Raw genomic sequence first — 13,955 nt, forward strand, 5'->3', positions numbered from 1 at the left:
GCAACAAACACAGACACAGCGACAATCACCCACAAACAAACAGTGAGAACAACCTACCTTAATATGACTCTCAATTAGAGGAAAACGCAAAACACCTGCCTCTAATTAAGAGCCATACCAGGCAACCCAAAACCAACATAGAAACAGAAAACATAGACTGCCCACCCAAAACTCACGCCCTGACCATCACACACATACAAAACAACAGAAAACAGGTCAGGAACGTGACACTTGGCCAGGTCACATTTGTTCTCAACTAGCCTACCTGGTTATACAAAGGTGAAAAAAAATAAAAAAAAATGGTATGCTGTAGAGTTAACATTTCCCTTCACAGGAACTAAGGGGCGTAGCCCAAATCATGAAAACAGACCCAGACCATTATTCCTCCTCCACCAAACTTTACAGTTGGCCCTATCCATTTGGCAGGTAGCGTTTTCCTGGCATCTGCCAAATCCAGATTCGTCTTTCGGACTTTCAGATGGTGAAGCGTGATTCATCACTCCAGAGAACAGTTTCCACTGCTCCAGAGTCCAATGGCAGCGAGTTTTACACCACTCCAGCTGACGCTTGGCATTGTGCATGGTGATCTAAGGCTTGTGTGTGGCTGCTTAGCCATGGAAACCCATTTCATGAAGCTCCTGATGAACAGTTATTGTGCTGACGTTGCTTCGAGAGGCAGTTTGGATATCAGTAGTGAGTGTTGCAGCCGAGGACAGACAATGTTTCCTCGCTTCAGCACTCGGCGGTCCCGTTCTGTGAGCTTGTGTGGCCTACCAGTTTCCGGCTGAGACGTTGTTGCTCCTGTACGTTTCCACTTACAATAACAGCACTTACAGTTGCCCGGGGGCAGCTCTAGCAGGGCAGACATTTGAAGAACTGACTTGATGGAGTCACGGAGCTCTTCAGTAAGGCCATTCTACTGCCAATTTTTGTCTATGGAGATTGCATGGCTGTGTGCTCGATGTTATACACCTGTCAGCAACGGGTGTGGCTGAAATAGCCAAAACCACTAATTTGAAGGGGTTTCCACATATTTGAAAATAACTTGTATGAAAGAAGGTAGCTTTGATGATTGGATGGATAGATTCAATCAGACATCCAATTATGCAACACAGCTCCGTTTGGCTGAAGTCTTTGTGACCTCATAAGACATGATTGAATAATTCTAAGTCTGACAGGCAACAGATGGACTCAGCCTGAACTTAAATATACACGAACCCCGATAAGAGTTTTCATTGACATTCGAACGTAATTTGACCCTTTTGATTTTCTTATCGAATAGGTCATTTTGAAAGCACTACAGAATCGAAGTTCCGTTGCACAATGTGAGTTCATCAGTTGCGAGAGCGGCCAGAGGATTTGTCTGCACACTGCTCTTATTTGGTTGGCTCAGTGAACAATGAAATAACCTATGGGGACACACACACTCCTTCACCTACCTTACCATTACCAGGTTGTAGTGATGCACTGCACTGCACTGTACTGTACTGTACTGCACTGCTAAACAATTAGCATTATGCAGTGACCTTATTACTCAACCGCAGTTGATTGGACTCACGTTGGACAGCATGGTAGAGACAGACCGAACGTCTCTGTATTGTGTGAGCGGTTCATGTTGTGAGGTTTGCACTGGCTTTTATGAATGAAACGAATACTGGAGGTGAAGGATAAGATTCCGTGTTTATAGGTCAATCTTTGACTCTGCAAAATGGGGCTTGAAGGTCACATGGCTGTGACCGGGTTACTGATATGACTCTCACGCATCGGTATTGCTGTCACTCCCCTCCCTGCTCTGTGATAAGCTGCCTATCAACCTCCTCTCCCTCTCGTCCGTCTCTCCTCTCCTCCATTGGAATTTCTTCTGGGCAGTCCGGAGTTATTGTCTGTCAGGGAGATTGAATCGGTTTCTCTGCGCCGTCTTGCAAGATCTGCCGGCAGCATCCTTTGAACACTTCTCCCCCTCATTCTGTTTATCTGCCTCACCTCCAATCAAATCAAATCTCATTTTATTCGTCACATACACGTGTTTAGCAGATGTTAGCGCTTGTGTTTCTAGCTCCAACAGTGCAGTGATATCGTACAAGTAACGTCTAACAATTTCACAACAACACATACAAATCGGAAGTAAAGGAACGGAATTAAGACTATAGAAACATCTGGGCGAGGGGTTTCAACTGACCAGCTCCTTCCATTCTGAATATCATAGAACTGCCTCTGTCTGTCTGTTTCTCTTCCTCCTGGTATGAAGCTAAAGGATGAAGGAGGGGCGACTGGAGAGAACGGTCAGGATGGTGACATACTCGGAGGATAAAGGGGTGAAGGAATAATATGGAGGGGTGAAGGTACCATATGTAATGAAGGAGAAATGGGGTGATGACGGGCATGGACGAATGGATGAAGCAACCGATGAAAAGAGTAAACCATCTCAAAAGTTCATTCTTCTCTTCCTTTACTCGTTCATCGTTTGCATCGTCCATTCGTCTTTGCCCGTCATCACCACATTTCTCCTTCATTACATATGTTACCTTCACCCCTCCATATTATTCCTTCACCCCGTTATCCTCCGAGTAGGTCACCATCCTGACCGTTCTCTCCAGTCACCCCTTGTTATCACCCTTTAGCTTCATACCAGGAGGAAGAGACACAGACAGCCTGAGGCAGTTCTATGATTTTCAGAGGTGAAGGAGCTAGTCAGTCCTGGATATAACATAGGAGGGAGAGAGGGGGAGAGAGGAAAGGAGAGGAGAAAGTATTCTGTGCGTGTGTTATCTGAAGTGTAAATGTGTGACACAGTGGGAGAAAATCGATAGTTCTGTTTACTCCGTACTATCACATTGTACATCTATATGGGCTTATATAAATCACCAGCTGGGACGTTCGCTCTCTCTGGGAATACAAGTCCTCTCCTCCTAACACTGTCTAACACGGTGCCCCCTCGGCCTCATAGACACAGAGTGCCTGGAGAGACTGAGTGCTAAGGTCAAGGTCTGGCATTTTGTACACTGACCGTTCAACACTTCTCTTCACTCTACTCTGGGGTACAGATGGGCGATTATTTCACCATTTCTGAGAGCTACAGGGCACATATGCAATCTGTGTTCAGGATTGATTGTGCCTTGAAAAAAGAGAGGGTTTTATTTATATATTTCTAGTTTTTTTATTTTAATTTTACCCCAATTTTCGTGGTGTCCAATCGCTAGTAATTACTATCTTGTCTCATCGCTACAACTCCCGTACGGGCTCGGGAGAGACGAAGGTGTCCATGCGTCCTCCGAAGCACAACCCAACCAGCCATACTGCTTCTTAACACAGCGCGCCTCCAACCCGGAAGCCAGCCGCACCAATGCGTCGGAGGAAGGTTAGCACGCACTGCGCTGGCCAGCCACAGGAGTCGCTGGAGCGCGATGAGACAAGGATATCCCTACCGGCCAAACCCTCCCTAACCCGGACGACGCTAGGCCAATTGTGCGTCGCCCCACGGACCTCCCGGTCGCGGCCGGCTGCGACAGAGCCTGGGCGACAGAGCCTGGGCGCAGCAAGCGCTGCGATGCAGTGCCCTAGACCACTGCGCCACCCGGGGGGCCCTATATATTTCTAGTTTTGACTTCTTTTCTCCCCTGCTCTGCTCCGCTCTGGGAGATGGTCTAATTTAAGGGGTCCCATAGAGAGAGACTAAGGTAAATACCCTGGTCCTACTCCATGAGCACATTTGCTGAGAGACTTCATTTAGACTACAGGTAGATGTAGACCTCGAGAAAATCTGGTATGGATTTTCTACTGTCCACTCTATATTTAGCGTTTTATGCTTCATGTATTACAGAAAGAGTGAAACTGCTGCAAAATGAAGTTACGGCCACTCTCAGATGATGTGGCCAAAATGTGGGAGTGGATGTTTTTTCCCCCCAGAATTAGAATGCCCTCTTTTGGAGCAAATGAGTACTGTTCAAAAGTGGGATTTGGATTGGTACAACCTTTCACGGTACAAGACATAATAGCCTAATTGTCTTTTTGAAAAGGGGAATACCTTGGAGATTTCAAAAGCTTGAACTGTGATATGGTTAAGGGGAGATGGGGACGCGCTCCAATAGAGTCCAGGTAGTTTGACCTGGTAAAAGTTTATTTATTATTATTTGTGTCTATCCTTTTTCCCCTTGGGTTTTGCTCTTGATTCTGAGTCTCTCTCACCTTTCACCGATGAAACATACAGTGCTTTCAGAAAGTATTCAGACCCCTTAACTTTTCCCACGTTATGTTAGGTTACAGCCTTATTCTAAAATTGATTCATTCGTTTTTTTCCCCCTCATCAATCTACACGCAGTACCACATAATGACGAAGCAAAAATGGGTTTTACATTTAAAAAAAAAATGCTAATTGATTAAACATAAACTTAAATATCCAATTTATGTAAGTATTCAGACCCTTTACTCAGTGCTTTGTTTAAGCATCTTCGGTAGCAATTACAGCCTCCAGTCTTCTTGAGTATGACGCTACAAGCTTGGCACATCTGTATTTGGGGAGTTTCTCCCATTCTTCTCTGCAGGTCCTCTCAATCTCTGTCAGATTGGATGGGGAGCGTCACTATTTTCAGGTCTCTCCAGAGATGTTTGATCGGGTTCAAGAACGGGCTTTGGCTGGGCCACTCAAGGACATTCAGAGACTTGTCCAGAAACTATTCCTGCTTTGTCTTGGCTGTGTGCTTAGGGTCATTGTCCTGTTGGAAGGTGAACCTTCGCACCAGTCTGAGGTCCTGAGCACTCCGGGGAAGGTTTTCATTAAGGGTTTCTCTGTAATTTTTTCTGTTCATCTATCCCTCAATCCTAACTAGTCTTAAGTCCCTGCCAACGAAAAACATCCCCACAGCTGCCACCACCATGCTTCACCTTAGGGATGGTGCCAGGTTTCCTCCAGATGTGGCGCTTGGCATTCAGGCCAAAGAGCTCAATCTTGGTTTCATCACACTAGAGAATCTTGTTTATCCGGCCTTTATGGTAGAGTGTCTGAGAGTTTTAGGTGCCTTTTGGCAAACGCAAGGCTGGCTGTCATGTGCCTTTTACTGAGGAGTGGCTTGCGTCTGGCCACTCTACCATAAAGGCCGGATTGGTGGAGTGCTGGAGAGATGGTTGTCCTTCTGGAAGGTTCTTCCATCTCCACAGAGGAACTCTAGAACTCTGTCAGAGTGACTATCGTGTTCTTGGTCACCTCCCTGACCAAGGCCCTTCTCCCCTGATTGCTCTGTTTGGCCGGGCGGCCAGCTCTAGGAAGAGTCTTGGTGGTTCCAAACTTCTTCCATTTTAGAATGCCACTGTTCTTGGGGACCTTCAATGATGCAGAAATGTTTTGGTACCCTTCCCCAGATCTGTGCCTCGACACAATCCTGTCTCAGAGCTCTACAGACAATTCCTTCAACCTCATGGCTGGGCTTTTTCTCTGACATGCACTGTCAACTGTGGGACCTTACATAGACAGGTGTGTGCTTTTCCAAATCATGTCCAATCAATTGAATTGACCACATGTGGACTCCAATCAAGTTGTTGAAACATCTCAAGGATGATCAATGGAAACAGGATGCACCTGAGCTCAATTTTGAGTCTCATAGCAAAGGGTCTGAATACTTCTGTTCTTCTGTTTTTATTTGTAATAAATTTGCAACATTTTCAAAAAAAATGTTTTCGCTTTGTCATTATGTGGTACTGTGTGTAGATTTTTTAAAATCCCTTTTAGAATAAGGCTGTAACGTAACAACCTGAAAAAGTCAAAGGGTCTGAATACTTTCAGGCCCTGTATGCAGTTTAGTGCTCTGCAGTGAACATCAGAGGTAATTCAAACCTCCTCTAGATAGAAGACTGTAATTCAAGTGAAACATCTTTAACTTTCCTCTGTATTTCCACCCTTTCTCTTTCATTGTGCTCTCTCCTTCCTCTCCCTCCATTCATGTGGTCAATCTCCTCTCCTCTCATCTCCTTCCCTCACTCCTCTCCTCCTCTAATCCCCTCCTCTCATCTCCTTCCCTCACTCCTCTCCTCCTCTAATCCCCTCCTCTCATCTCCTTCCCTCACTCCTCTCCTCCTCTAATCCCCTCCTCTCATCTCCTTCCCTCACTCCTCTCCTCTCATCTCCTTTCTTCACGCCTCTCCTCCTCTAATCCCCTCCTCTCATCTCCCTCCCTCCCTCACTCCTCTCCTCCTCTAATCCCCTCTTCTCATCTCCTTCCCTCACTCCTCTCCTCCTCTATTCTCCTTCCCTCACTCCTCTCCTCCTCTAATCTCCTCCTCTCATCTCCTTCCCTCACTCCTCTCCTCTAATCCCCTCCTCTCATCTCCTTCCATCAATCCTCCTCTAATCCCCTCCTCTCATCTCCTTCCCTCACTCCTCCTCTAATCCCATCCTCTCATCTCCTTCCCTCCCTCCCTCACTCCTCTAATCCCCTCTTCTCATCTCCTTCCCTCACTCCTCTCCCCCCTCTCCCCTCTAGGTGATAATATATTTTATTGAGAACGACGGTTGCACCTATTACAACATCACTTACTGAGGAGGTCGAGAGGGGAGGGGAGATGGCCTGGCTCCAGTCTGATCAAATATGTATGAATGTAGACAGACAGATGGCCAAGGACATATATACTCTATCCTGCTGAATCATAGGAAAGGTACAGAGAGAGTGCTATGACACACAAGTATACAACTGAGACTGCATCATAAAAGAGACCAGGAAACGCACACTGGAGCCAACTTTTTAAAACTAAATGAAACACCTGTTTTCCCATAAAGAGCACTAATCAGAGACCACGAAACACACATTGGAGACAACGTTTTTTAAACTAAATTAAACACCTGATTTCCCATAAAGAGCACTAATTCTGAGCTTTTGTCAAATGTAGTGCATTAGAAAGTATATGGTGTCATCTGAGAAACATTCTGTGTTCGATTTGACTGCACATATCTCCTTGGGCTTTGCCCTTTGACTCTGAGTCTCTCTCACCTTTCACCAATGATACACATGTCTGATGTGTGGTTTAGTGCTCTGCGGTGGACATCAGGGGTCATTTAAACCTTCTTCTCTGGATAGAAGACACTCCAGCTGAGAGTGACCTTCCAATGAATCTAGAAGCTCTGATGTCAGTTATAGTGTTGTGTCAATGAAGGCGGGGACAGTAGTTAATCATGTGTGGCTGGTCTTAAAGCAGTGCAGTCAAAAATGTGATTTTTCAGTTTTTTATCAATATTTCCACACTATGAGGTTGGAATAATATTGTGAAAATGATGATAGTGCCCTTTCAGTGTCAGACCTGTTCAAGAGACTGCCTGAAATCTCTGCCTGTTTTGGTGGGATACATGAGTGAATAGACCAATAAGAAAGAGAGTTCCGAACCTCTCTGCCAATAACAGCACATGTTCTGTTTCTCCCTCCCTACCCAGACCACTCCCAGACAGTCCGAGCAACATTCTTGCTTGAGAAATTGCCCTTTGCTAAGAAGCTATTATGGTACTTAATTGTTGCCCCTAAATGATTTGATATTGAAATAAACATGGCTGCATTGGATCCTTAATGAAGAGGAGTATATCCTGTATATTACAGTGGATTCCATTCCCTAGCCAGGAGGTTCACTTTATTAAATAGAGGCCAGTTTAGTTCACTGTGAAAGGGGAAGGGTTGATGAGAGCACTTTATCCGGAACACTTTCAAAGTGACTGGAATAGATTGGGTATATGGTTGGTGCTGATAAGCTTTATCCGAAGCTGATTTTAAACCACTAAAACCTGTAGACACGTTTTATGTCTCCCAACATTCCTCAGTTATTCACCAAATCGTTATTCCTCCCTCCCACTGTCTCCATCGCTCTACTCCACCTTCTCTCGCCATCTTTCTCTCTCTTCGCCCATAACCAGTAGATGTACAGTTCACTGAGAGGACTCTCCACTCTCCTTCCTCTTCTACTCTCCCTTCCCTCTCCCTGCTAAGTTTACTGGGAAGGCCCGCTGAATGCTTCTCCTCCCGTTCTCTCCCTTCTGTCTCCTCTTCTCACCCCCCCCCCCCCCCCCCTCTCGCACCCTCTATCTGCTGTTCTCTTCTGCTGTTCTCTCTGTGTCATTCAACCCCACAGACGAACAAGATAGGACAGCAGAGAGAGAGAGGGACCACAGAATCAACAGAGATGGGAAAGCAGAGGATGGGGGAGAGAGAGGGGAGAGAGGAGAAAGCAGAAGCAGACAGGAAAGACATCACTGCTCTCTGAAAATACATTTCTCTCTTCAGTCTCTTTTCTTTCCTTTTTTTAGTTTCTCCATAATGTTTCTCTGAACTGTTTCTATCACCTCTGCTCTACGGAACAGTCTCTGGCGTGTCAGCTGTGAGCAGGTGTACACCAGAATTGGCCTTTTGGCTCAAAACACTGTCTCTGTCACTATGATACACAGAACTAAATAGAGAGTGGGGAGAGAGAGAGGGGCAGGAGAGAGAGGGCAGGGTTACAGTAAGTTACAGAGTTATAGAAGTGTAGTAGTAGTAGTCACATTGAGATTGAAGAGTTTTTGTTCAATTAATCCTGGATTTGAGTTGAATATTTTTAAACAATATTTTATTTTCCGTAAGTGATCTCTTATTATATATACAGTATGTTTTATGACTACTATGACATGGCCACATACAACTGAGAGTGTTTTTAATGGAAAGGTTTTGGGGATTTTATTCCACAAGCCCTCGGTCTCACGTCAGAATTCGACGTCCATCCATGTTTCTCACACGTTTAATCAACTAAACTGTCTGTCTGTTTGTCTGCAGCTGCGTCCAGCTTCAGTTTCTGCCGTGCATCCCTGGAGCAAACAGTGTCTGCAGAGGAGCTGAGCTACCAACTGCCTCGCCGGCCAGGGTCTAGTCTCGCCTGGCATGATGGGAGGGGACAGATGAACACGTACACACGCACCGTCAAACTACTGCAGCAACCTGGCACAGAGGGCATACAGGTATAGTGGGCATAGAGTGGCTTTGGAAAGTTTTCAAACTCCATGACTTTTTTAACATTTTGTTATGTTATAGCCTTATTCTAAAATGGATTAAATAAAAAAAAGTCCTCAGCAATCTACAAACAATACCCCATAATGACAAATACAGAAATACCTTATTAACATAAGTATTCAGACCTACGAGACTCAAAATTGAGCTCAGGTGCATCCTGTTTCCATTGATCATCCTTGAGATGTTTCTACAACTTAATTGGAGTCCACCTGTGGTAAATAAAATTGAGTGGACATGATTTGGAAAGGCCCACCTGTTTATATAAGGTCTTTTAGTTGACGGTGCACGTCAGAACAAAACCCAAGAAATGAGGTCGAAGGAATTGTTTGTAGAGCACCGAGACAGGACTGTGTCGAGGCACAGAGCTGCGTAAGGGCACCAAAACATTTATGCAGCATTGAAGGTCGCCAAGAACACAGTTGCCTCCATCATTTTAAAATGGAAGACGTTTGGAACCACCAAGACTCGTCCTAGAGCTGGCCACCCGGCCAAACTGATTAATCGGGGGAGAAGGGCCTTGGTCAGAGAGGTGACCAAGAACCCAATGGTCACTCTGACAGAGCTCCAGAGTTCCTCTGTGGATATGGGAGAACCTTCCATAAGGACAACCATCTCTGCAGCACTCCACCAATCAGGCTTTTATGCTAGAGTGGCCAGACGGAAGCCACTCCTCAGTAAAAGGCACATGACAGCCCACTTGGAGTTTGTTAAAAGGCACCTAAAGGACACTCAGACCATGAGAAACAAGATTCTCTGGTCTGATGAAACCAAGATTGAACTCTGGCCTGAATGCCAAGCATCGCATCTGGAGGAAACCTGGCACCATCCCTAAGGTGAAGCATGGTGGTGGTGGACACATCATGCTGTGGAGGGGTTTTTCAGCGTCAGGGACTGGTCAGGATCGAGGAAAAGAGGAATGGAGCAAAGTACAGAGAGATCCTTGTTAAAAACCTGCTCCAGAGGGCTCAGGGCCTCAGACTAGGGTGAAGGTTCACCTTCCAACAGGACAATGACCCTAAGCACACAGTTAAGACAGAGCAGGAGTGGCTTCTGGACAAGTTTCTAAATGTCCTTGAGTGGCCCAGCCAGAGCCCGGACCTGAACTCGTTTGAAAATCTCTGGAGAGACCTGAAAATAGCTGTGCAGCAACGCTCCCCATCCAACCTGACAGAGCTTGAGAGGATCTGGAGAGAAGAATGGGAGAAACTCCCCAAATACAGGTGTGCCAAGCTTGTAGCGACATACCCAAGATGACTCAATGCTGTAATCGCTGCCAAATGTGCTTCAACAAAGAACTGAGTAAAAGGTCTGAATACTTATGTAAATGTGATATAAAAAAAATGTTAAATTACTTTTTGCTTCGTCATTATGGGATATTGTGTGTAGATTGTTGAGGGAGAAAAACGAATCCATTTTAGAATAGGTGTAACAAATGTGGGGAAAATCAAGGGGTCTAAATACTTTCCAAAGGCACTGTATGTAAAGACAAGATTAAATCAAGAATAGTGTGATAGGTGACAATATTAGCCTATCACTTGTGATGTATATATTTTCTCTTGTGAATGGCAAACAGCGCATGCTTTTTGTGTGACTTTTTCAAATCACCTCACGTAGCCCATAGGCCTATATGTTTTGATACGGTGAGTATCACAACTAAAGTGGCCAAATAACTAATGAAGCACATGAATCCGCTTTAAAAAGGGGTGTAAAAGCCTAACTTGTACACACACGCAGCGCGTGAGTTTCAAGTTTGGGGAAGATCATTTTTCAACATAAAAACGCACCTTTATAATAAAATCATTACCTGCATAATCACAGTTGTGGTCACTTTTGAGAAGGGTGTTTTTCTGCTAATGGAACATTACGTGCCTACTACAGTGTTCGCATTGCTGCGCTTATAATGGGAAGAAATAGCCCAATAGTTTATCAAAATGTTAAGCAAAACGTTCTCATCTGTTGTGTCAGGCTCATTGCTTAAAAACAGTTTTTTCAATGGTGGTTGTATTCATTTGGGATCTATCGCATCCCACAACTGTCCCAGACTATGTTTAGGAATATTTATTTCTCTCACAGAATAGGTCAGCTATTGTACTATGGTGATAGTAGATTGACACAGGCTAGTGCTTTTGCTGTTCGTTAGGCCTACTCATCTTGTTGGCTGACAAAGTAAATGTGGACAGCTCTTCCAATATCTTCAATATGCACCTCTGAATTGGATAATGAAGCACGCAGTTGCGTCCCCGACAGACATGTAAGAAAGACTCAATCACATGACTGAGAGTGATGTGAGTGAGCGGTGCTTTGGCACACAGCCGGAGGGAAGGGCATTATAATGATTATATTCAGCCCAAGGGCACAACGACCACTGGCCACAAAAGACATGGATTTTTTAAGGAGGCGTTACGGGTACACAAAGGGGATGCAGCTGGGAAATTCAAGGCATTATCAAGTGCTTGTCAAATTGTGAATGAGAGACTGATGAAGTGTGTACAGCCTGCGCAAAAAAAACAAAGCAGAGCTAATGTAACTTTTTCATGCAACTTTTTTCAAATCATCATTCGAGTTGCATCATACAGCCTTAGAATGTATTAAAAATCAAAACATATAGCCCAACATTTGAATCACAACAAAATTTACATAAATAAATCTAAATTAAGAATTCTAGGAGTAGCTGTTTCTTTGATAACCTTCCAAAACAGAATAGCCGCATGTGCACACTCCCTCAAATCATTTGGAGAAAATATCCTTTCTATTTTATTCAGCTTTGTTCAACTGTATTCTTCATACTATAAAATAATATAAAATAATGCATTGGAATTCTAAGCAAATCTTGTGTGCTAAATGAACTAGTGTAGCCCACAGCCATATGGCATAGCCTGATCAGGGCCTAACATAAGGACAACTCAGAGTACGCTATTCTGTTCTTCTGAAATAAACGACATTTTCTTCATATCATGTTTCTTTAGACCTGTCGAAAATAAATAATGGATTTATTGTGATGGTGTAGGCTATATCACATGGATTTATTAGGCTTTTTAAAATATACATGTTCTAAAGATCTGCATTTGTGGCTTGTAGGCTATGCTTGGAAGACAGGAGATGCTCAATGTGTTTCCGTTAATTAACGGTCAATTACCGTGAGACCGGCATTTATTTGCTTGACAATCACCGACTGACAAAATGTCATGACCGTCACAGCCCTATTCAGTACTTTAGATAAAGTCTCCATTTGTTCTCTCTGGGGCTCAAATGCCGTCAGAAAAATCAATACATTGAATTGGAGATGCGAGGACATGCATATTGGCTATTGAAGAATAGAGAGTGTCTGCTAAATGACCCTGCATATCAGGGGTTGATGTGCGCATGCAAAAACAGACTTCAGAAAGCCAGTCTCTGTTCCACATATTGCTTTGATGCAATATGGAACACATCTGTGCACTTCTAGAATGACAGAAAACAAAGGCAAATATATATATATATATATTTTAAGACCTTTACAATGCCTGACCTAAAAGCCAGCATGACATAACCGTACACTTCCTGGTTGCCCTGTAAGCCAACGGGATCATGGGAGGAAGGAGAGAGTACAAAATGGTACAAACACGCACCGCAGTGTTTAATAATTTACAGCTACACTATTCTGTAAAATAGGTCTGAAGGCTTAATCAAAGATGGATTATCAAGCTGTTTCCATGTGGATACATGGAGAATTGATCATTGAAAACCTTGCCTATAGTATGAAGAACACACTGTAGGATTCCCACATGGCTTTGAGCGACAAGACACACTATACATGATTCAACAGTGCGGAGAGAGCAGTCCTGGTCTCTGTGTGTGTGTGTGTGTGTGTGTGTGTGTGTGTGTGTGTGTGTGTGTGTGTGTGTGTGTGTGTGTGTGTGTGTGTGTGTGTGTGTGTGTGTGTGTGTGTGTGTGTGTGTGTGTGTGTGTGTGTGTGTGTGTGTGTGTGTGTGTGTGTGCTGATTAGATTAGAGCCCTTAGGTTTGTTTAACAGAGATCAGCACTAATAAGGAAACAACCTTAGTGAAAAAACAGCCGAGTCCCACCACACACACGTGTGTGTGGTTCTATAATCAAAAGAACCAGTACAAAAGATACTTTATTCTGATTGGTCAAGAGGGTGTCCGTTTTGGATCCTCTGCATGCTGCAAGAGTTAACACATATCTCGGTTGTAGTTATCAAGTATATTTGATGAAGTTCCAACAAACAGAAAGACCATCACCAACCAAGATCAATACACCGTGTCCACTTCTACATTATGGCTGCTGACAACATATCACTGGGGTTCATTTGAGGGATCTAACTGTCCAATGGCAGGGAGAGAGAGAGAGAGAGAGAGAGGGGGGAGAAAGAGAGAGAGAGAGCAGAACACAGCAGAACAGTCCACCCCAGACCCTGACCATATCCTCAACATCACACCAGAACAGACAAATGAAGAACCCCAAGCCCAGGGGATCCCACACCCTCTGAGCACGCCCCCTGTCAGCCACCCTGATACCCCCCACCCTCCCACTGAGGACATACACAAGCCACAGATTGTACTCCTTATGGACTCAAATGGAAATATATACTTGCCATACCAGACTGTGATGCAACCAGTCAGGATTCTCTCGATGGTGCAGGTTTAGAACCTTTTCAGGATCTGAGGATCTGTTACCTACCCTTACCACCTGGGGGCGGCCCGTCAGGAAGTCCAGGATACAGTTGCAGAGGGGGGTGTTTAGTGCCATGGTCCTTAGTTTATATATTAGCTTGGAGAGCATTATGGTGTTGAACGCCGAGTTCTAGTCAATTAATAGAATTTTCACATATACTACCGTTCAAAAGTTTGGGGTCACTTGGAAATGTCCTTGTTTTTGAAAGAAAAGCACATTTTTGTCCATTAAAATAACATAAAATTGGTCAGAAATATAGTGTAGACATGG

General features: G+C 44.3%; 1 protein-coding gene across 1 annotated transcript in view; it reads left to right on the forward strand.

Annotated features, from left to right (window-relative positions):
• LOC129824503 (sterile alpha motif domain-containing protein 10-like) overlaps nt 1-13,955 on the forward strand; it is a 129,783-nt gene that overhangs the window by 89,410 nt on the left and 26,418 nt on the right. Inside the window, exon 2 of the mRNA XM_055884200.1 lies at nt 8,778-8,959. Coding sequence (XP_055740175.1) covers nt 8,778-8,959 — 182 coding nt within the window. The remainder of the gene's footprint in view (nt 1-8,777; nt 8,960-13,955) is intronic.

Source organism: Salvelinus fontinalis, chromosome 26 (genome assembly GCF_029448725.1).
Source record: "Salvelinus fontinalis isolate EN_2023a chromosome 26, ASM2944872v1, whole genome shotgun sequence".
NCBI lineage: Eukaryota > Metazoa > Chordata > Actinopteri > Salmoniformes > Salmonidae > Salvelinus > Salvelinus fontinalis.